This window comes from Octopus sinensis, linkage group LG18 (assembly GCF_006345805.1).
Source record: "Octopus sinensis linkage group LG18, ASM634580v1, whole genome shotgun sequence".
Lineage (NCBI taxonomy): Eukaryota > Metazoa > Mollusca > Cephalopoda > Octopoda > Octopodidae > Octopus > Octopus sinensis.
In genome coordinates, this window is record NC_043014.1 from 53,430,790 (window position 1) to 53,455,921 (window position 25,132).

General features: G+C 39.7%; 1 protein-coding gene across 2 annotated transcripts; it reads left to right on the top strand.

The window, feature by feature from the left end:
* Nucleotides 1-2,467: 2,467 nt before the first annotated feature.
* Nucleotides 2,468-17,794, top strand: LOC115221487 (protoporphyrinogen oxidase). Of its 2 annotated transcripts, XM_029791682.2 has the most exons (11): nucleotides 2,472-2,755; nucleotides 4,324-4,458; nucleotides 5,459-5,567; nucleotides 6,463-6,605; nucleotides 7,081-7,219; nucleotides 9,287-9,480; nucleotides 10,284-10,344; nucleotides 12,015-12,133; nucleotides 13,549-13,662; nucleotides 15,265-15,414; nucleotides 16,784-17,794. In XM_029791682.2, the coding sequence occupies exons 1-11, from the start codon at nucleotides 2,672-2,674 to the stop codon at nucleotides 16,955-16,957; spliced, it is 1,422 nt and encodes a 473-aa protein (XP_029647542.1). In that variant the 5' UTR covers nucleotides 2,472-2,671; the 3' UTR covers nucleotides 16,958-17,794. The 2 variants fall into 2 exon arrangements, with proteins under 2 accessions (XP_036366959.1, XP_029647542.1); XM_036511066.1 differs by lacking the exon at nucleotides 4,324-4,458 and having other exon boundaries at nucleotides 2,468-2,755.
* The last annotated feature ends 7,338 nt before the right edge of the window (nucleotides 17,795-25,132 follow it).

Genomic DNA, 25,132 nt, shown 5'->3' on the forward strand with positions numbered 1-25,132 from the left:
CGCCTATAAAAGGGTATACAAAGATATAAAACAAGGATGGGTCGAGAACAAACAACGGACATTACAGAGGAGGGGAGTCCATACTGCTGTGATTACGAATGTAAAGTTAAAAATGAAAAAGCGTTGTGGGTTTAAATTGTTTAATGAGTAGGTAGTTAAAATTAATTTATATATAAATTTTTCTCCCGGGTTTTATTTCAACTCGCCAGTTTCGAACCTTCGTTTTTTCCTTATTTTTTGGCCCCCAAAAATTGTTTCCCTCTTTCTTCTTCATTGGCCGGCTATACCAGCACGGCCCCCTACCTACTCAACTTTCCTACCACGATTTTCCATCTTTTCTCACACACGCTATGAGGCAGGTACTTCCTCTCCAGACGGATCTTCCTCACGAGGTGGAAGTTAAACCGATTTTCCAATCCCTGTCTCAATCCCTTTTTCCGCGTGTCCTCCACACTGTCTCTTTCAGTATGGCTACTACGCAGAAGAAAGCTGCCTTCCTTTCCTTATTAAGAGAGGGAGGCGGTACAATCTTAACTATGGGCTCAGTCGAGAGCCGTACTCTTTCTCCATCCGACATCAGTTGTTCGACATAGGCTACCGACCCCTTCAACTCCCCTCAGTGTACGAAGGTGTGCGCAAGTTTCACAGACGCGCCTGCACCTCAGACATGTGGGGGTGGGTTATAACCGTGTCTGGACAACCTCTCTCGAACTGGTAAGGCCGAACGATAGCACAGCCAAGCCAAGTATTTCTAGAAATTATCCAGATACCTCGGCCCGAATGTCCTCTCGAACAGGCTGGTTAGTTGTTCGTCACCCAGGCCAAGCGTCTCCCCCCAGGACGTTGTCAGACTTAAACTCTACCAACCCTCTATAAAAATCCGCAGTGGTAACCTCACTGCCGGCACTGCTCGCCCTGGAGAACAGACTAAGCGCTTGTCTGCACTTCCTCTGCCATTCCCCCATCTTAGGTCTCCGCCTGATCCATGTGCCTAAGTCCCTGAGGGACTCCAATTATGGAAAAAGCTGTTTGGTATACGGTGACCACACCTGCTCACCATCCAGGTAGCGCCGGAGGTGCCTCAGCCTCAACGCATACTTGCGCATTAACAGCCAAGGCATCCTCAGTCCACCCTGTAACGGTTTCTGACAGCAAATGAAGCGCCTCACAAGTGGTTTCCCCTTCCACAAAAAGCGGAAAAAGATCCGTTCCAGCTTGGTCAGTCACAAACTGGGGGAAGGCACAACGGTTAGACGGTAGGTTATCACCGATTCTATAAACACCTGTGCAACCTCGGCCTTCCCTAGCAAGGATAACGACCTCCCAGATTACACATGCACACTTGATGTGGGGACGACTGACTGACCCGTCACAGCTTCTAACCATTTTCCAAAAATTTTCCCTAATGACATCAGGGTCAACGTTCTGCCCACCCCGACATAATGCCTGGGATGGTTCCTCTTCACCTCCGAGCGGTATGCAGTGGTTACCTCCCTCAGCGACCCCAATAGGTTTTCCTCACCCTGGCAAGGACATCTTCCTTATTCTTCTCTGAAGTCACAAAGACTTCTCACAGCTGCAGGTCAAATCCTTTGATCAACCCTCCTGAGACCCCTAGGCATCATTTTACAATCATCTCCACAGCACCCTTTTGTTTAGATTCTCTTTTCTCGACCAATTACTGGTCCAACAACCATCAAAGCCCAAAAGTGAACCAGTCCAGCTTCGGACATCATTTTATATCGTTGCTATTTTGTTGTGGGATTCCGGTTCAGCTGCACATTTTCTGGCAAATTCAGTCTTCAAAATAATGACCCACTCCGTAGGGTCCCTTTCTCTGGCTGACAGTCTTCGTTGATGTCCTTCAAAGGGTAGCCGATGGATAGTGGAAAGGAGGCAGAGAACTTGCCATATTTCATAAAATTCAGGGGCTTAAAGGTTTTCACATTTGGTCAACAACACGGCAAAAAAAAGGGAGGGGGATTCTGTTTAGTTTATCGTTAAAGTGTGGGGGTGGGGTGGAAGGCGGATAATGTAAAACAAATTACTAATATGAGGCGGGGTTGGGGGCGCATTCGTTGGTTGAAGACCTCCAGCCCGACTCTGGTATTTATTTGGTTTAATGATTAATCCAGCGCTGTTAATAATTAACTAACTTTACTAATTTACTCTCTCTCTCTCACACACACAAACACACATCTGAGGTTTGCAGAAAGCATAAAATTAATTAGAACTAATTATATGCCGAAGAGGCGGGGGGGGGGGAATCAATATTAATAAATGATATTTTAATTACTATTTCGACAAATGCGGACAATAGATGTGGATATGTTTCAGGCAAGTCAAGTCGAAGGGGAGGGGGGTGATAATAAAATATATTTTACATCGTCGACAGATGTATCTAGGATTTATTTGAACGAGGGTCTCCCATTTCCATGACACCGGTTGCACTGCATATACAGTAAGATAAAACTTGTTTTCCCCCCTACACCGGTCGACCCTGTGTGTCTCTATCTATATATGTATATATACACACACACCCCCGCTTGTGATCGACCCACATGCAGCGGATAACGACCCGGGCCTGCATTCAGAGACCGTTTTTACTTTCTAATAATATTTTCAAGATTTCGTTTTATTTAAACGGTTTCAGAAGTCGTACAAAGGAAAGATGAGTACAGCCGTAGTTTTAGGGGGAGGCATAAGTGGATTGTCTGCTGCCTATTATTTACGAAACATACCGAAATTTTCCAAAGTAAGTGTTGCTTGTTTTTTAATCTCCTCAAAACCAATCGATCGATCGCCAATAGTTCAATAATAATATCAATCTCTCCACGTGATGGCCATCTTTCTATAGCAATATATATTATTGTTTAACCACAGGTCAACTATGATCCAGCTGACCTGTGAACGGTGACGTTCCAGCCGTGTCATTCTCGTTTATTTATTTTAGTATCTTTTTTTTTCCTTATCAGTTCTTATCTGTCCTTCCTCTCTTGAAGATAGAAGTATTATGACCCGGGAGGAACTGACTGCTATTTCATTAGTATCGAACAAAATGCCTTATTTTTTTAGATCCCTAAAATGAAGGACCGGGTGGTGGACATTGTTTAGCCCCGACCTGCGCCGCCGCTCGGTGCGTCGACCCATGATCAAAGACATTCTCCTCGGTTATGTAATCCACCTCGTTTATTTTTCTCATCTCATTTTGTGATTTGAGGGACGTTTGGATGTTGTTTCCAGTCGATCGAAAAACCCTTTTCGGGGTTCTCTTGTTGATTTGGTGAGAAGTAGGAAAGGAATATAGATTAATTGATAAATTTACCCCTCATTTGAAAAAAAAAAATCTCAGCAACGATCTTCTCAGTTTCTCCAGTTTTCTAAATCATAAACAGAAACAATCGGGGGGGGGGGGGGAATCATAGATTTTCAAATTTTTTTTATTATGGCATAAATGTGTTTACGGGAGGAAAATATTGAAAAACATCAAAACCTTCGAGAATGAAAAAGAAACGTGGAGGGTGAGCTTGGGATGTGCTAGAAACAACAGTCAAATCTCCCTTATTTCCTCTGAAAATATTTATAATTGTTTTTCTTTTTTTTTCGTGCCGAAAAGGCTCCCCACAAATTTTTTGAGTGCAAAAAAAAATTGGCTTAAATCGGTCTGGAGGGGGAGGAGGGGGATAAAAAAATTTTAAACTTTTTTCATACAAGCGATGCCTCCCCTCCCACGCCACCATTTCGAAGGCTGTAGGGAAAAATTAATGGGAAAAATTCCCCGTCAGAACAGAAATTTCAACTAATGTGTTCTTCCTGACCCGAAAATCCGTTTTTCCGAAAGTCTTCTCCCCACCTCCTTGGAAAAACTTTTCCTCACAAATTTCTTTATAATCGTTATCTTCGCCGTTTGAGGGGTATTTGTATAAACATCCTGAAAGGATGGAAGGCAAAGGTGACCTCAGCAGAACATTATAATAATAATAATAATAATAATAATAATCTCAATAAATATAGTGATTTCTTTTAACAAAGCAATATTTGACTGTTCTAGTTTTTGATAGATGCATGGTGGGAGCGCTGTAAATTGAATCAACCCCAACAAATTACTGGTACTTGTTATACTGATTTTGGAGAAATGGAAACCAAATTTGAACAGAAAAAAACAAAAATATGGAAGAAGAGAGAAAAGTCAAAATCGTTTGTAGCAATGTCTGTGATGTGTCTATGTAAAACTCTTGAAAGCTCTGCTCCAGCCTGACCGTAGCCTATTGTGTGTGTTTACAATTATCTGTTTCTAAAGATCTTAACTCTGTTTACTTGCAGGTGCTGCTGTTGGAAGGGAGCAAGCAGTTAGGGGGCTGGCTGAACACAACTCAACATTCGGATGGGGCTACATGGGACCACGGTCCTCAGAGCATTCGGGCAACAGGCAAAACGGCTTACAACACCCTGACACTCGTGAGTAGCTTCCAGGTCAACCAGTTGGTCCATTGTGCTGTGTCATCATCATTTGATTTATACTTGATAAACTGACATGTTGATAACTGGAGTGGTGGTGGTGGTGGTGGTGGTATAATCAGTTCGGAGGTGAATGGGTGCAAAGCTTATTATAGACAGAGAATCTGAGGAACTGGAACAATCTACCTATTTACCCTATCATCATCATCATCATCATCAAATATGTCTGTTGAGATCCACTGCTTTTGTTGATTAATTTTGAAAATAATGAAGAATTTAGTCGGATAATCTTGTCATTATTAAGTTAATAATCTGGTGTTTGGAAGATGAATTTACATGAAATTTAATGGAAGCTTCTTAATCGACATTTTTTTGAAAAAAAAAACTTGTTTTGTATGCTATCATCATCATCATCACCATCATTTAATGTCTGTTTTCCCTGCTGGCATGGGTTGGACAGTTTGACCAGAACTGGCAAGCCGGAGAGTTGTTCTGGGTTCCAGCCTGATTTCACTTGGTTTCTACAGCTGGATGCCTTTCCTAATGCCAACCACTTTACAAATTATCAGAACAGAATCAGTAGAGCGTCAGATAGAATCCCTCCTCATCATTGTAATGGTTCCCTGTGATCTGTGATCAAATTCTGCCCTAGGTCAGCTTTGCCTTTCAACCTCTCAAGGTTGATTTATTAAGAGCCAATCTACCCCTGGGGGTTGTTTATTCTCCACCATCTTTTCTTTGACTGTGGTCATATTTAAAAAGAGATGAGTTCTGTCACATTTCAACCACCCCATGACCTGCTGTATATACCCTTATGACACTATCAGGGCTTCAAAGAAGGAAAGGTAAATATTTTCAGTCCTGCATCTAGTGCCCGTTCCCCCCCCCCCACTTGGATGAAATCGCATCGTGAGGTAGGTGGACGGGTGGTGTGAAATGACTTTGTTAAAACTGCTCCTGCTTTTGCGTATTTATTTGTTAATAAATGTCAATTTTACAGATGCACGACCTTGGTTTGGAGAACGAAATCCTTCCAGTGAATGCTTCCCATCCAGGGGCTGCTAATCGATTCATTTACTACAACAACCAAATAAATGCACTTCCAAACAGTAAGTTACTATCGTTATGTTTAACACTTAGTACATTAGTGATTCCCTCGAGGGGTCGATGGGGGGGGGGGGCCTGTTCTGGATGTTCCAGACCATCACCAATGAATTATGAGAAGATTGGCGAGTAATTATCAAATCTATAATTCTGGGGGATCCAAGGTACTTTTGAATGGGCTGAGGCTGGTTGTGTGAAACTGGTGTAGGATACAGCCGTGAACTCACTTTATTTGCCGGGTCTTCGCAGTCACAGCATATCTCCAGAGGTCTTGGTCTTTTGCCATTGCCTCTGTGAGGCCCAACATTCGAAGGTCATGCTTCACCAACACATCCCATGTCTTCCTGGGTCTACCTCTACTCCAGATTTCTTCAACAGTTTGGGAGTGGCACTTCTTCACACATTTCTCCTCATCCACCCGTAGTAAATGACCATACCAGTGCAAACGTCTCTCTCTTGCACGCCACATCCTATGTTTCTTATGTCCAACATCTCTCTCAGGGCGATTATATACATATATATATATATATATATATATATATATATATATATATATATACATATATATATGTTTGTGTGTCTTTGTTTTTCTTCCCAACATTGCTTGACAACTGATGCTGGTGTGTTTACGTCCCCATAACTTAGTGGTTTGGCTAAAGAGACCGATAGAATAAGTATTAGGCTTACAAAGAATAAGTCCTGGGGCCGATTTGCTCGACCATAGGCGGTGCTCCAGCATGGCCGCAGTCAAATGACTGAAACAAGTAAAAGAGTAAAGGGTAACTTTTAAGTAAATCTTTCTTTAAATAGTGTGACTGTATCAAGTCCGTTTTGCAAGAACTTAAAGATATAAATATCAGATATATGTATATCTGTATATACAATATTATCTGCTTGTAGGTTTGTTGGGAATTCTTAAGAAGCCTCCTTTCCTGTCTCATTCCTTACTTTGGAGCATTCTGAAGGATCTGACCACCAAACGTGCATCAGCGGAGGCAGAAGAGACAATATATGACTTTATCAACCGGCGCTTCGGCAGTGAGGTTTGTTACCTTTATATGTCTATGGATGTGGGGAGGGGCAGAGAAGTATTTGGTACTTTTACGATTTGTTTATACATTTTTTTAAAGTTAAAACTTTATGCTGGTGATAATGGATTCAGTCTACTGCTTGAGAATGGCAATCATCTTTATGGCAGGCTTCATACAGTTTCCATCTATCAAATTTCATTTTCAAGACTTTGATCCTCAGGAAGCTATGACAAAAGACACTTGCTCAAAGTACCACGCAGTAAGATTGAACCTCGGACCCTGTTGTTTGCCAGATGAAATTCTTACAACTGACAACTTAATGATGCTCTCTTCTCATCTGATCCATTCATTATTCTGTTCCAAATTAGAGTTTTCCAAATATTTTTGTATTTCTTAAATGTCTTTGGTGACTCCTACCAAGCCCATCCATAGCTAAAATCTTTTTATCAGTCTTCTATCAATAAATTACACTTTGATCTTTGGTCAGGTTGCTGATGTATTGATAAATTCAATGTGTCGTGGTATATTTGCTGGAGACATTCGTCACTTAAGTCTGCAGGCATGCTTTCCTTATCTTCACAACTTGGAGAAACAATACAGATCTCTGGTACTTGGCACTTTTAGAGGTAAAAACCATTTTGCTGATCTTTTTTTTTCTCTTCCTTTGACATAATTTTGTCTTTATTGTGACTATTTTCTGTTCCGTTGATGTAAGGGAGGGCAAGCTCCCATTGTTGGTCTTCCTGAGATACAATGTAATGTTTTTGATCTAACAAGTTTGAGATTCTGTGAAGTGTTGACTAATGAGGTCGCCTTGCGGAATAGAAATTGTACCATACAGTTCTATATTGAAGAGGTGAGGAATTATGTACTTTATTTACATTTGACTGATATGTCTTGGGGAAATTTCCCCAAGACACCTGTTGAAGGCTGGAGGGTCTGTCAGCCGACAAGATGAGGACAAATATCTGTCCACAATATTTGAATTATTCAAAATGTCACAAACCTGTTTTTGTGATTTAATGTTCCTGATGCTGATCCTCACTTCTTTCCTTCAATTCCAGATTTTACTCGATGTAACAACACAGGATCCATCTTTTGCAATCTTAGAAATGGTTTTTCTTTTTCTCATCTTTTTCTTTGTTGTGTGTTCAAGAAGAGGCAATGCCTGCAATCTTTGCTGCCGTCTCAGCCTGGTGAGATGAATAACATTAATGTTCCATTGCAAGAAGGACAGGAGCAAGAAAAAAAAAGATTCCAGAGGGATAATGTTCTGGAGAGGAAAGACTAGAAACAGTGATTCAAGGGGAGGGTACACAACAGAAGTAATGAAGGGGTTGAGAGATGATTGAAAGAGGAATAAGACCAGCCAGCTCCAAGGAATAGGGCCCATTATGTTAGTAGTAGAAGAAGGAGTATGCTTGTGGGCCAGAGATTGGCCCACATGCCAGAATGGTTTAATGCTGATGAAATGAATGACCTTTCTCTGGATGCAGACTGTGTCTCAAGATGTCAGTGTAGGGTAGCAACACCATCCCAGATGTGAGAACTCCTTTGGGTGAGTCATAGAAAGCATCAACTGTTGGTGGGGCTGAAATATTTTCTGGCTCAGAAAAAAAAAGGTCCAATGCTTGGGATGTGGTCCTAGCTATGTTAAAGATGTGATTTTATCAGAAGAGATCCTCCAACAGTTGGAGGGACCAAGAGGGTTCTAGATAAGTGTTTTCTTGATGTTAGTGGTGCTTCAGTTGTTTTGTTTTTTTCTTTTTCATTTAAAAGTGACAGGGTCAGTATGGCCCCCACTGTAAAATATTCCTGAGGTCTCTGTCTATGGAACCAATGCAAGCTTAGTGTGTGGTTTCCAGGTTGAGAGTTGATGGTTGGGAGATGGATTAGGGGGAACGAAGAGTTGTTTGCAGTTGGATCAAGTAAGTCACTGATGTACAGAAGGAAGAAATTAGGGGACAGAATCAAAGCCTGGGGTGGGAGAGAAAGAGCCTCTGTCAACCAATGCCACACTGGTGTGATTTAACAGGAAGCTCCCAATCAAAGAAGTGAGTGGCACCATTAAAGTCTCTACACAGATCAGTCGAGTGATTTGAAAAAGAGGAGTTGATCTTATAGAGTTTTGAGACCCTCTGAAGCTGGTCAGTCTGATGTGGGTGAAATGAATCATGGTGGGGGAGACATGGGCAGAGTTAGGGCCACTACGCATTGCAGTCATGGGGAGTAAGGATTGGGAAGGGTGTTTCAAACAGGGCCTGTTAGGGATGAGACCTTAGTGGATGACAAGAAGAAGAAAGGTAAACGCCTTAAAGGAGCTTTGTTGTTGTTAGTTTAAACCTAGGTCAGACCTGATTGAGCAGACCTTAATTTGCATTCATCTCACCTGTCTTGGAGGGTCTGTGATGGCCATGGATACAGTTGCTACCTCTGCACCAAACCATGAAAATTAAAGAAAAAATATGAACAAAAGTCTTTTTGTATATCTGTAACCACATTGTTGAATGTATCATGTCCTTATTTTAAGATGAAAATGTGTGGTTTGAGGGAGATTTAGCTGCTGTTTCTAGCTGGGTGAATGACCATATACAAACTCTCATCATTGGTTCGCCTTTTCTATTGCTGTTGTTGGAATAATCCTTCAAAAAAGATTGCATTATAATTGTTTGTTCTTTGTTTTTTTTAATTAGATAAGGAAGAAGTTGACGATAGCTGCCCTTTAATTAAGAAGGCTCGGGCTGAAAATTGGCGGTTGTACTCCCTGAAGAATGGTTTGCAGCAGCTTGTGGAAACTATGGAAAAAGTTGTGTCCAATGACCCAAAATGTGAGGTGAAGATAAATAACCCTGCTACCAAAATAATTCTAGCATCAGGTAAAGCAAAGGTGAGTTACATCCAGATGAACAGATTTCACCTGGATTTTGTAGAATTGATTAAAAGATATTACTAGAGGGAAGATAAAAAATAGTAGAATTGGTAGAGTGTCAATTTACACATTCTGAGTTGAAATGCATTGAGGTCACCCCTTCAGAGTCAATGATTTAAAGTACCAGGCAAATACTGGGGTTGATATAACTGACTAAGCCCCTACTTCTAACATGTGAAACCATTATTATTATTATTAAGGTGGCAGTACTGTTAGCACACAGGGCAAAATGCTTAATGGTATTTCATTTGTCTGTTTCTGAGTTCAAATGTTGCCAGGATCAACTTTTTTTCTGGCACTCCAAGTTCTGGGGTCAACTTTGCCTTTTGTTCTTTTGAGGTTGATCAAATAAAACACCATTCACTTCATAGGTTTACCCCCCACCCCCCCGCAAAAACTTTCCAGGCCTTTTGCCTGTCGTAGAAAGGATTATTATTTTTTTGGTAGTTTGCTGTGGGTTTCTGCTGCACTCCATCTTCCTGATGCGTTGAGCAACATTCTCTGCTGGAAAATGTACGTCCGTGTTTATGTTATTACATCTGACTGTTTGACCCCAGGTCCAACAGACTTAGGATTAAAAGTGGTCTTTAGTCATACACGAAACAATACTTGACTAACAAGAAGTTGTCATAACGAGCGTTCGTTTATTTTCTGCCTTTAATTGACTACTGTGACCCTGCACCCCCCCCCCACCACCACCACCATGTGGTAATGTTAAAACTGAATAATTATTCCTTAATTAATCATTTCGTTTACACCAGGTACACACCAAGGAGGAGTCATTTGAAGCTGATCATGTCTTCTCGGCCCTTTTTGCTGGAGGTATGGATTTCTACAAGTTACTTCTCTCTTTCTCCTCTATCAACATTCCCTTCTGATTTCATGAGTGGTGGTCACAAAAATGATTAGCCACTGATTGCATTGGCCAATTCACTCCTATTTGTCTGGGTCAGCAACTTCATTCAGTATAACATTGAGGTTTATGACAAGCAAGCAAAACCTTTGGCGATCTGCCGTGCTTTACGAGACCTGTGAAGCCAAGTGAAATTGTGTTTCATAACTGGCACCAGTGTTAGTGGTACGTAAAGAGCACCCACTACACTCTGTAAAGTGGTTGGCATATTAGGAAGGGCATCCAACTGTAGAAACCATGTCAGGTCAGATTGGAACCTGGTGCAGCTCCCCAGTTTTCAGTTGAACAGTCCAACCCATGCCAGCATGGAAAGTGGACATTAAATGACGATGAAGCATGGTTTCAGGTTCAGTCCTACTGTGTGACACCTTGGGCAAGTGCCTCCTACTAGAGTCCCAGTCAGATGAATACCAAGGGAGGAAATCTGGTAGATGGAAACTGGAAGAAGCCTGCCATGCGTGGTCGACAATCTGCAATAATGTGACCGATTGTGACTGGGCCACAACTGGGGACCTTTCTTGACACTTCCCGCCAACAAATCCCCCACCAGCTCTGCTTTCTAATTCCTCTGGATTTGAAATTCCCTTACTTGAAAAACGGGTTAGGGTTGGTGACAGGAAGAACATCCAGCCATAAAAATTCTACCTCAAGTACCTCCTGGTCTAACTCTTACTGGCATGGAGAAACAGAACTTCAAACAAACATCCAATCAGATCTGGATTGTCTTGGGAAATGGGTCTCTTGCAAAGCTTCTCCATCATAAGGTTCTGTAATTTTATTTTGGAGATACAAAAGATTGGCCAGTGGTGTATTCCTATTAAATTCATACAGGATCCACAATCAGTAAAGTCAGTAGAGCATCATATAGAGTGTCTTGTGGTATTTGTTCCACTTCTCTGTGCTTTGAGTTCAAATCCTGCTAAGGCAACTTTGCGTCTTGTCCTTCTGGGGTTCATAAATAAAATAGTGGTCAAATACTGTGAATGATTTTCTCTCTCTCTCTCTCTCCCTGCCAACTGGTGGCATTGTGTTGCATGAAAGGGTCTTAGGAGGCCACTCACAGAAATCACCCCTTTCACCAGAAATGGAGGAAGTGTTAAATGAAGGGTTAGTCACCACTCATCATAGAAACACTGACATGGTCCTGGAACCATTCAAAGACAAACTAATGTACAATAAAAAAAAAAGCAAAGACTGATCAAATAGGTGTTAGCTTTCTTCAATAGTAATTCTGCCATCTGTATAGCATTAATTAATTTTTTATGATTTAATTAGAAGGCCAATAGCTCTGATGTTTTTGCAGGGCCTCTGAGGTTAGTTGGGAGGAACTTATGGGTTACCCACAGACTAGGACCTCAGAAATTGGTGAGAAGAGAGCAAGAAGATATCCTCAAACCATAGAACTAAAGGAATGATTGCAACAAAAGTTGACTCAACTAAAGAGACCCAAAGTGCCTGGTGATTGTCTTAGATGAGGCAAACGATTATATTTACCCACCCAAGGACTGTTACAGATCGTCCAATGAACTTTTGCCCATTTTCTGTCTACTTAGTTTGCCTCATCAAATTTACTTTTCAGATTTAAAAGGTTTGCTCAGTGAAGACCAGAAACTCCTTCACCGAAACCTGGACCTCATTCCAGCTGCTGATGTTGTTCTTGTCAATCTGGAGTTTGAGGGTAACGTCCCCACTTTGAAGGTAACGATTTGTTTCTCTCTTAAAATCTATTGTTTCAAAATTAAACAGAACATTCTGATTTATGATTCTGTAAAGACCCGAAAGAGGGTCACAAATCACCAAGTCAGACTGGGAGCAGATTCCAAGCAGTTTTTTATTATTATCATTATTATTAATCTGGCCACCAGGAGAATCATTAGCATACCAGACAAAATGCTTAGTGACATTGCATCTGTCTTTATGCTCCAAGGTCAACTTTGTCTTTCAGTCTTGATAAAATAAATACCAGTCATGTATTGGGGTCGATCTAATTGACCTATCCTCCCCTGAAATTGCTGGCTTTGTGCTAAAACTTGAAAGCATTTTTGTTGTTGTTGGTGGTGGCGGCGGCGGCAGCAGTGAGCTGGACGAAATGGCATTTCGTCTGTCTCCATATTCTGAGTTCAAATTTTGCCAATGTCTATTTGGCCCTTCACCCTTTTGGGTTTCTCATAAAATAAGGACCAGTTGAGTCCTGGTGTTGACCCTCCCCCAAATTCCAGGCCTTGGGCCTATAGTAGAAAGGATTATTATCATTATTGCTAATCACAGTAGAGTGGGTGTTGCCCATGGCCCTTTTCAGAGTTTCTGAAGCTGAGGAGAGGAAAGCAAGGAGAAAATATTCTTAGATGTAAGATTTGGGCCAAAGATATCCAAGGGCTTTGTAGTCGTGTTTAATCAGGCAATGAATAAATTTTACCAACCAAGAACTAGAATTATCTCTCTATTAGAGAGACAATTCTTGTAAAATTTATCCTTCCGCACAATTTCCATTTGTAAAATGTTTGCTTATAAAACTTTGGTTGGTCCAAGGCTATAGCAGAAGACATTTTTTACAAGTTGCCATATAATGGAATTGAACCGGAACCCGTGTAGTTGTGAAGCCAACTTCTTAACCTCACAGCCATAAAGTTAGTATCTTTTTCTATTTTCAGTAGGTTTCTTCTGCTTTCTCTCTGTATCTTAGGAAGGAGGTCTGAAGCAATTGTAACCGACAAAGGACGACACATTCAGACTGTGTGAATGTGTCCCTTTCACTGGAGAGCAGCTCTTTGGAGGTACAACTGGGAGTCAAACAACAACAACTTGAAAGGAGATATGGCAATAAGAAAGTTTCTCTGTGGTCTGAAAATACGCTAGAAGTAGCAGCCAGATCTTCCTCATCCAACAACTTGTTAGGTAATATTGTCCTGGGTTCCCTGAACATTAGGAAAAGACTGGATAGTCATGGCTGGATTTCTTCTGTTCAACCGACTAAATAACAACAACCAAAGCTAAAAGTACTTCATTGTATGACTGTATACTTCTTTTATATTCTTCAAATTCAATATTCATCCTCTGCCAAAATTGACCCCTGGGGGCCTCATTAATCTTCCTTTCTTTGATATCTTTGACAGGGATTTGGACATTTATTACCATCAAAAGAGAGCCGACATTTTTTGGGCATCATCTATAACTCGTGTGTGTTTCCGGCTCACGACCGATCAGACTCACCTTCGACAAGGTTTACTGTAAGTTCCCTATTTTTAATATATTTTCTTTCATCATTTTTTCGAAACATTTTTCTGGAATATTTCCAGAAAAATCAGTAGAACCAGTAAAAGGTTGGACAAAATGCTGGGCAGTATTTAGTAAAGTCCTGGCTTTGAATTTTATTCCCTCTGGGGTCAATTAGAGCCAGCAAGGAATTGGGGTCTCTCTTATTCAGCTGTACCCTCCTCTCCCTCCACTTCCAAAAAATTCAATACCTTGCATTTGTTAGAAATCTATATTTCTATTTTGATCAAGCAAAAATATATTTTGGGTTCTCTGAACTATTTTGGGCATCCAAAGTGACCGACTTCTGTAAGAGAGACAACTGTGCTTGTCTTGATAGTTAATGTCACATGCATACACACACACACACACACACACATATATATATATATAGGAGAGAGGAAGAATGGTTAGTTAACAGTAGAAATAGAAAATCAAGGTGTTTTAGATGATGTCTTGTTGAGAGAAACCAAGATGGTTAAAAAGGAGAACCAGTAGTTTCAAAACATTTGTGTATTGGTAAATAACATCTTCATCTAACCAAACCCAACCATTCTGTACCTGAACAATCAACAAAAATATTGGTAGAAATACTGGATGGAATGTGTGTCAGTTATTTTGAAATTACGAATTATTTATTCTCTAGACAATTCTGTTTTTCTACACCAATACATGTTCAATGTTGTATATTTAATAAGGAATTCTCTTATTATTACCACAACAATCACGAAGTTTAGGATTTACTGATGAGGTTTTAATAAGACCAAAACATGTCTAGAGTTATCTTTCACATCAAACAATAAAAAAAAAATATATAATAATCATTGACTAAAAATATTTTACCCTCATCATGTAATTATTTAATTTTAATGCTCCCAGCATGAAATGTATTAACGCTGGTTTATCAGTGGAGTAAAGGACCCGGTTTAATATGAAGTTGTATTGCCGTGTCTGAGTGTGTTAGAAAGGGGAGAGAGGTGACAGGGAGAATAAAGTGCAATGAATCGTTTATTTTATAGTCAGGTTATGTTGTGGCCAAATTGGGTAATTATATTTGGAAGGCTTTCACACACTAATAAAAGATGAAGACCATCAGCTCATGGATGTTATTGGCAGAGATACTTAACAGAAGACTGAGGATCCACTAAAACTAATGGAAGACAGAGATGTCTGGTGCTGCATTATGAAGGGGATCTTGGTTGCGATTACTTGGAGAAGAAGAAGAAGAAAGTGCGTTAGAGGAGAGCATAGAATAATATTGAAGTAGAGAGAGAGAGAAGTGTATAGTGAATAATATATTTTATGGTAAAGAGACCCCATACTATAATGTAGTATTACAGTGTAGAAGAAAGAGAGAGAAAATGTTGTTGTGTAATATTGTTATTGTGTGATAGTTGTTATGGGATGATGTAAAGGATAAAGGCATGTGGGTGGGTGTATATGAGAGAGAGATGGAGAGAGAGAAATGAATTGTATAATAAACCCTTTTGTCTTCAATCATTTTGTTATTCTTCATTTTTCTTTCCCTATTTTTGCTTAAAACCCTTTTTTTTAATTGCATTCTTTCTATTTGCCAGGTTATGATGGGGGGCAGTTGGTTTGATCGTTTGACAGAAATTTGTCCATCAATGTCCGAAAGTTCTTTAACGAATCTGGCAGTTGAAACCCTGAGGAAACAGTTGAAAATATCAGCCAAACTCAGCCGATCCCATGTCTTCATCCATAAGGTAAGTGGAACGTGATTACGGGGTCTGATGCAAAAACTTGAAATTTCACATGAAATGCTTATTGTTGACTGACGTAAGCCTTGGAACTTTTTTCTTAACTTTAATTCTTGAAAATAGGCAGGAAAACTACCATTCTTGGAGACCCTAAACAAATTGATGGGGTAGGTGATGATCTTCCGATTCTAAGAAAAAAATAAAACTTGATGGACAACGTATTAGGCCCTATACCTGTTTACTTTTTTTAATCATCATCATCATCATCATTTTAAGGTCCACTTTTCCAAGGTCAGATGAAGTTCATTGAGATAATTTCCATGACTGGATGCTCTTCCTGTTACCAACCCTTACTTATTTTCAAGTGAAGGTTATAGTTCTCCATGGCTGGACATTAGAAATGACCAACCCCTCTTATATGAAGGTGACACTCATTTACAGTTATCATTTGATGTCAAGACAAGATGATGCAAACACACACACACACAACAGGCTTCTTTCTATTCCTGTCCATCAAATCCACTCATAAGGCTTTGGCTGGCACAAAGCTATAAGTCAAGTGGAACCCAAAGTACTGTGCAGTGGGACTGAACCCAAACCATGTGGTTGGGAAGGGAACATGTTCACTACACGGCCATGCCTGTACTTACATAACTAAGAAGAAATTAAAGTGTTTGTCAAAGACGTTGACTTGAAAGGACATGTTGAGGCTTCTTTTGATGTGGATGGAGGTTAACAACATGGTAAACAGAATGAAAAAGGACCAAAGCTGTTGGAGTTCTATGGTGCACAAGACCTGACCATTTCTCTAATTAAGCAGACCTCTAATTAATTATCTGCCAATTAGATAAACAGGCAATCAAGATAGACTTCACACTTGCTTGGAAATGTCGTCCACAACTAGTTGTGAAGTCCAAGTCCTTTTTTTTGAGAAGAATGTACTCAGTTTAAAGTACAGTATATTTTGATTCCTTTCTTAGAGTTAAAAAGCAAGGATCTTCCCAATCTTTGTTGGACATGGTTTTGTTGTTGAGAAGTTGCCATCATCTCTGTATGGTAGCTAGGCTAAGTGACTTCTGCCCTAACCTTGCCTTGTAAGGGAAATTTGGTGGATGGAAACTGTATGGAAGCCTATCATGTGTGTGTGTGTATCAGCAAGGCATAGCCAAACAGAAAGCCAATCTTCCTTTACTTCTAGGTGGACTAAGCCATTTTGTCACTTATTCGATTCTGTATATTAAACTAGTATCCTTGAAGGTGGTGTCCTAGCATGGCTCTAACTAGCAAAAGAAAAAAAAAAACCCAACATATTTGTTTGTTTCTATGGCAACACTGTTTCAATAAATAGATTCTGTGAATTTGTTTTTCTTTTCAGAATTGTATTCCCCATTATACAGTTGGCTACACAAGTCGCCTGAATGAGATGAAGACCTACATTGCCGACCACCAACTTCCTCTCAGTCTTATCGGATCATCATTCGAAGGACCTGGTATCAATGATTGTATATACAATGCTAAAATGTCAGTGCTAGCTCATGCCACGCCCTAAATCTGGGAATCTATCGACAAAGAAGACTGTGATATTCTCAAAGTGTGACTCAGGAAATGGTCAAAGAGGATTCCATCTGAGGAAGTCAGAGAACAGCAGAAAAAGATAATCTTAGCAAGATTCTAATAATACTTTCTGTATATCTCCACCTGTTTTACAGACAGGTTTACATGTTAATCAATATCATTGACACACTCCTACCATGACCACCACTACACTAGTACAAGCTGAGAGGGACTGTTTTTATTGAAGCAATTTATTTTTTTACATTTGGATACCTTCTTTCATTGAACTATAAAATAGAATGTTGAACTTGTTTGTCAGCCAGGTAAACTGGACCAACAGCATATGATAACATGAGGTTATGTGGTTTCTAAACTGATGACCTTATTCACTTTGGTTGCTGGGTCTCTCATCTATAAATATTCTCAAATGATTTTCTAACGACCATCAAACATAAGTCTGACAAGTTTTCTCTTTCTACACCTCTCAGTTATAGGTGCGTTCTCTCACCGAGGTTTTGGAGATACTTTACTCTGCAGCTTTCTGTTTAAGTTCTAAAAACTCTGCCAGGCAGAACCAGCCAACATTCTTAATTCTGTGATAGACTTTAGAAACGATTGTCATAAGATGTGTGTGTGTGTATAATGTAAGTATATATGTGTGTGTGTGTGTGTGTGTGTGTGTTTATTGCAGGAAGCAGAATTGATAATGTTTTTGAAAAATGTGTAAAATTTTTTTCTTTCTTTTACAACTTTGTAACTGGACTGCAAATATTCAATGTCAATTATGTTCACTTAAATTTTGCAGTAATAAAGGACACTTCATTATATTTCCTGAACTGTGTATACAGGGCCCAACATAAGTAAGGATTTTTTAGAGGATGGAATAATAAACATGTTCAATATTGTAAGACTTTTTCAAGAAATCAAAGCTAATCAAATATGCCACCTGTCCTAAGATGTGTCTGTGTATATATATGTGTATGTATGTATATATATATATATATTACACTCACAGACACACACCTGCATTTGCACACACATATATATAATTATTGTTATTGAAGAAAATTGATTAAAACAGACCAAAAACAAATAGAAGATGATATTGATTTGGTATTTCTAAGCTTAATATGTTTTCATTCAACTGTGAACAAAAATATCTCAGTTGGTTGGTTGGGGTTTCCATTCTGAAAGTCTGTCGTTGCCTGCTTCATTATGAAAATGCTCAGGGAATGAGAGGGTGGGGTTCACTAGGTTTTTTTTTTTTTATCTAGTATTCCACTTGATACAGTTTCAGAGTAAATTTTCCAATCAAAACCATGTTTCTATACAGATACAATCAATAGCTTTTGTCTGTTTAACCATAGGCCTACTTGGTGATCAACGCAGCTCCAACTGACATCAACTAATCATTTTTTTTCAAAACAGTGGGACATGATTTGAGAAGATGGTTACTACTATTTCTAGCCATGGATTGGTAAAAGTATTTGTTCTGAGCTCAAATCCCATCTTCGTCCTCTTGGATGATATATTTAATCTATAGTCCACTGGCATCTCATGTGCCTTTGGTAGAGTCCATTGTATTGGAAGGGTTCAGGTTGCATCACAGGTTTGAGGCTAGTTTCTTGCCTCCCACCCATCACAGAGGTCCTTTAAAGGGTCTCAGGCACTGCCACCCCTCCTTGGCATCTCCTTGCAACATTAGATTAAGGCAGCCCACTGCTGTAAGACTCATTAGCATCCCCAGGTAAAATGCTGGGCTTTATGCTCTGGGTTCAAATTCAGCCAAGGCCAACTTTACTTTTCATCCCTTTCAGGATCATTAAAATAATAGTTGAGCTCGGGGCGGTGGGGTCAATCTAAATTGACTTACCCCTCCCCCCCTGGCCTCCTGTCAAAATTTGGAACCAATATTATATTAATATATCAAATGAGACATAAATAAACTTTGAAGTAATACTTCTGGGCCCATGAAAAAAATTGACAGATAATTTAAATATCGTCCAATGAATAGTTATCATTTAATCAAAATTGTTTAATTTGCACTATTTTGGTGCCATGTAAAAAGCATCCACTACACTCTTGGAGTGGTTGGCATTAGGAAGGGCATCCAGCTGTAGAAACCATGCCAAATTGGGGTCTGGTGCAGCCATCTGGCTCACCAGCCCTCAGTCAAACCATCCAACCCATGCCAGCATGGAAAGCAGACGTTAAATGATGATGATGATGTTATATTTATTAGAAATATAAATATATATAAAGTTATTGTGTGAAAGTATTTGTTTCCCTATGTCCAATGTTTCTAGTGCAGGTGATTCCCCTACCCTGCGACCATCAGCGGATTCGTTTTGTGGTATCACTTTCACCCTGACACTGTTCATTGCCCTTGCTCTTGGAAAAGCTACATAAAGCTGGCCATGAGTGAAGGATGGCTGTGGCAAGTGTATACCAACTCTATTGAATGTTTGCCCTTGTGCTTTATTGATTGACAGACAAACTGGGAACTGGTTCCGATGCAGAACGAATGGAATGTTTGCATCGCTTGGAGTTAGTTTAATTCTTGGAATCAGTTCTCTTGTGTGAGAATGGGATCCACTTATAATTGATGCTTCAATGCTATACTCATGGAGCTGAGGTACTTCCAAGCGAGTTCCATTGCTTAGAGCTTGTGTTATAGAGAGGTTTCCAAGAAGCATAATGATTGTTCCAACTTTCAAGTTAAGGCGATGGGGAGGCATTCCAGAAGGTGTAAGAGAGTTTATAAACTCCATGGGACAATTTTGGGTTGCTTCTTCATTATCAGAAGTTACTGAGTTGGTGCTTAGATATGTCTTGGTTTCAGTGGGCAATCCACTTAGAATTTCTTCATTTACTGCTGAGCAGTCTGAATTTTTAGGGGTTTGAGATCACTCTATTTTCCATTTCTTCTGCTGTACAATTGTCGAATATATCAAATTGTTATCTATGCATGTCTCAGGAATATCATTAGTATCTTCTGCAAGATGATTATCAAGAGAGCTTTAAAGAATTCCACTTCCACCACCTCGAAAAATCTGGTTCATTTGTATTTGTTCTTGTGTTTTGTGTGAGTTGCCTTTGATGAAAACTATCCCTCATAGAGGAGCGTTTGAGGCAGGCATCAAGTACAGCCGCAGGAGAAGCTCTGGGAACAAATGAAAGAACTTATCTAAAATCTCCTCCTAGTGTGCTAATTTCCCCACCAAATACAGTTATTATTCATAATAGCTCTTAAACAATTATCTACAGCTTTCAAAGCATAAAATGGGATCATTGAAAATTCGTCAATAATGAAGACTAAACGATGATGATGATTTACTCACCTAAGAATGTTTCCTTGATCAGATTTTGGTGGAACATTGCACACACTTTTTTCACTCAAAGGAACTGGAAGCTTTAATATACTGTGAAGAGTTTTACCATCTTTCAAGAGTATTGCAGCAATGCCAGTCCAGAAGCCAGGGGAAAGAACTCGAATTTAATCCTGACTTATCTCCCTTAGTGTGACAAACACTGATGGTACAAACACGTTAATATATAGATGAGTAGTAATCTTCCTTTGCAATATCATATCAGCCTCAGTAGGTGACTGCTACTTTATTTTATTGACCCTGAAAGGCAAAGCTGACCTTGGTGGAATTGGGAGAAAATGCTACAAAGCATTTTGTTTGACTCTCCAACAATTCTGCCAAACAACAACAGAAAGACCAATGACCATGTCCAAGTTATTGGATTGTTGATGACCGGTTCAAGATTGCAAGGAGGGAGAGGATTGATGCCACCAGGAGACAGCATGGGATACAGAGTGGGAGGAATAATACAGAAAGACGGGTTTCAGCTGCCAGAAGAGTGAGGAGATGGCAATGGAATATAAAGGAAAGAAGACAAGAGCAAGAACTGCACATCTCAGACAAACGCAGGCTGTTGCAGCAGATGAGCCTTGGCTGTGGCTGAAGAATGGAAACCTTAAGGAAGAAATGGAAGGACTCTTAACGGCTGTTCAAAGCCATTGTAAACAAATGCCGTTAAGGCAAAAATAGACAAAACCACAAAAAGTGCAGAGGATACGATGAGAAAGGGGAATCCATTATGCACGTGAGTTCCTATGGTCATTTGGCATAGAAGGAATATAGATGCAGACATGACTGGGTGGCCAAGGCTGGGACACTGGGACATGTTACAGCAAAAGGGATTTGAAGTAAGAAGGAAATGGCAGAAACATTAAGCAGAGAGTGTAATAGGGAACAACCAGTTTTATGGGATCTCACGGGGTTTTAGTGTACAGACTGATCAGAAAGTTCATGCAAGGTAACCAGATATTTTGGTTGTGGACAAGGGGAGAAAAAGGGTGCATCATCATAGATATGTTATAGCTGTAGACATGAATGTAGGGGTCAAAGAACAGGAGAAAATAGGGGTACTCCAGATACTGCCACCAACAAGAGTTCCCTTATTGAGATTGGTGTAACTACAAGAGTTACATTAATTCAGAAATCTGATCTTTTGGGGACAGCATGAGTTGGAAGAAGGCCCCTCGATATCTGAGGAAACTGTTTGTGACTTGGTATCAAAGACATGGCTTCCAAATGTAAAATATTCCTGCACATCATGAATAATAATATACTATTTATTAGATTAGAATTGAAATAAATCTTCAGATTCATGGCGTAAGAAATGAGATGATGTGGCTTTTATGCCTTTCCCAGTGTAATTAGCCACATGGCTAAAGATAATTGGTCATAGAATTAAAATAGTAATAGGGATCTTGGGTTTCTTATATTATTTGGTTGTACATTTTTGTGTCCAGTAAACGGCATCCTTTCTGAGATCTTTTTAATGGATCAATGAATGGTTTACTGTGCTGATTGATGGCAAAAGAGAGAATGGATGGTTGTGAAGAAGGGCAAAAATGTCTATTTATACATGCATCAGGTGCACACAGACACATACAGATTTGAATACACACACACACACACACGTGTGTCTGATGTAAAGACAGACTTCTGAATACATGTGCTCACACCACAAACTGCATTCTGTTACAAAAAAGAACAAAACATCATTGAAATGAAAGTGTGCCCCCCCCCCCCCACACACACACACACATACCAAGCCTTAATACTTCCCTGGGTGACCTTGCAAAAAATACATGTATATCATCCTCATTGCTTTAATGTCCACTCTCCCATGCTTGCATGGGTTGGACAGAATTTCTTGAAGGAGATTTTCTGCAGCCAGAACATGTTCTCACAGAAGATTGGAAACGAATGACCCTGCTTGTATGATAGGGACACTTGTTGACAAGTATCGCATGTCAAGGACAGACACACACACACACACACACAATGAGATACTAACTGGATGATCATGTCTTTCTCTTATTTCCTATTAAAACAGATTATTGAAGCAGAAATAAAATTTTGAGAAATATGTTCTTTGGCCCCTCGGGTTTTGTAGTGATGCAAGCTGCTGACAGCAGTCACACTGGTGCCCTTATCATGAAATAGCACCTTGTTCATGGTGCAAAAGGGTTGGCTGTAGGAAGGACATCCAGCCACAGAAACCAAGCCAAGGCTGACATTAGAGTCTGACACAGCTCATTGGACCCTATCAAGCCATCCAACCTATGCCAGCATGGGAAACAGATGATGATGATGGTGATGATGATAAATATACCATTTGACTTGTGTCATATAATGCAATAAAATAGGGTTCTCCTGATGAACTGCTGTGATTCAGAATCCAGTTGCATTTGGAACATCCATTGAAAAGGATGCAAATGACCACTATGGTGAAACATATGTAGGGAACAAAAATAATACAAACATATATATATATATATACATACACACATGGCCTTTCATACAGTTGTTTCTGGTCCTCTTGAATCCCATTCACACACATCCCAAACTGGTAATTACTCTTTACAGGCAACAGATAAAGGCCGGATGTTTTTTTTTATTTTCTTTTTTTCAAGAGAACATTTTTTAATTGCTCTAATGAATCTCTGTTGAAACAGAGGTAGAGATCACACACACACACTCATGCATATTGTTCAGCATAATACAATCAAAAGTACTCCTCACACATATGTACACACACACACTTTCTTTCTCTCCTTTTCCTAATTATGATATTTTGAAAAGAATAACGAGCAAACCAGATTTGTAATTAAAATGACTGAAAATTAAGTGCAAGAATGTAGTAATTATTAACAGCAAAAAGAAACAAAAGGCAAAAAGAAAATATTAAAGAACTTTTTTGTTTGTAAACTGATTGTGTGAAGAGAGGCAGGGATTTTAACACACACACACACACACACACATTATTTGCTCACAGACACACACACACACACACACACACATTTTTTTGCTCACAGACACACACACACGTGCTTCATAGAGACACAGTTCACAATACATGTGCTCACACCTAAACAGCATTGTCACAAAAGGAACAAAACATCATTGAACTAAAAGTGTTCCCCCATGGGCCTTAATAACCCCCTGGGCCACCACCAAAGTGTTTTTCATACTCCATATAATAATAAGAAGAAGAAGAAGAAAAGCTCATGACGTCCTTTTACTGGTTTATTGACTTTATTAACAAACACCTGGTGTTGTTTACTCTCAGACCATCCCTGATTGGATAGACACGTGATCCAAAATATTCAACTCTTAACCGTTCCATCTTTCCCTCAGCTACGGAGTATCTTGGACTACATTATCCACACTGTCTGTGTGTTTTGAAGGTAGTATGATGTGATTAGAAATTTGTTTGCTATTTCTAGCAATATGAGTGACCTCATAGTGGCTCCTTCACTGACCCAGAAACGATAGATGTGAAGTAGAAAGTTGTCATCATTTAACGCATGACTGACCAGACCCAGGATCAAACGTTTCCCAACCATGACCATCCAGACACATTGAAACAACATTATCCAATGCTGTCTTCTCTTTCGAGACAAAATTATTGTGTTTTGGTGGCAGATTTAGCTTCTGTTTTCCAGATTGAGTTGAGCAGGTGTGAGCACAGGTTTCACACATGCATCCTATGCTGCAAGCTTCCTTCCTGATGTGCTGACCACAACACTGGTCTTTGATATTTGGTAACCATTCTGTGTTGGGAACCTCCAAGTTCATCCATGTCTAGCATGTTTAGTTGTTTTGGGAAGAGTTGTTTTTTTCCCCTCCTGGGGTCTGTCAGAAGAGTAACAGCTGCTCTCCTCTTCAGCCCTTCACCATTCTTTAGAAACTCTTCCTCACATGAGAAGAGCTCCACAATCTGTTTATAATGCAGCGTCATGAAAAATCAAACCAGCATTTGATTTGTTCTTTATTAAATTAACGCCAAAACAATTAAAGGTAAACTTGACTTCAGCAGGATTTGAACTTAGAATGCAAAGGAGTTAGAACATTTCTTATCATTTTGCCACGGGTCTACCGTACCACACTATGGGACACACACAAAACTTCTTTATAAACATGAGACTTTGCTTCTGTCATCTGGACAACATCAATGCTTTTGAAACTGACCTATTTTCCATTACATTTCAGAAAGATTTAGTGCTGAAGCAGAAATATCATTATATTCTGCTCAACACCACAGATTTGTTTGTCGGTTGCTTGACCTTAATCACTTGAGCATGACCCTTAGTGGCTGACAATACGTACATCTCTGATTACGAGCAGAAGTAGTGAGGAAGCATCATAGCCATGTGTTGAGAAGGACCCTTTGGGGTTTAAATAAATGTAACAAAAGCAAAGTTTTAAGGAAATATTAGCCATTTTTCATACTTTCTAAGAGTAAGCAAATAGGAGATAACAGTGGCTACCCAAGGACAAAACATTGTGTTACACAGTGTTAACGATAATGAGCCATGGACAAATCACTTGGTTGTGAAACCCTGGAAATGACTCCATGCAACAGTTTGAATGAGTTTTTGAATTACTTTGGACATGGTTCATATGATTCATGTATGTCTAGAGGTAGTGTGTGTGTGTGTATAAAAATATATGTACATATATATGTGTGTGTGTGTGTATATTTATGTATGTGGATTGAATATCAGCAGATCCAATAGCAAACCTTGCAACACAGGTGATGTGACACACAGACACACACACACATCATTGTCATCATTGTCTTCTGT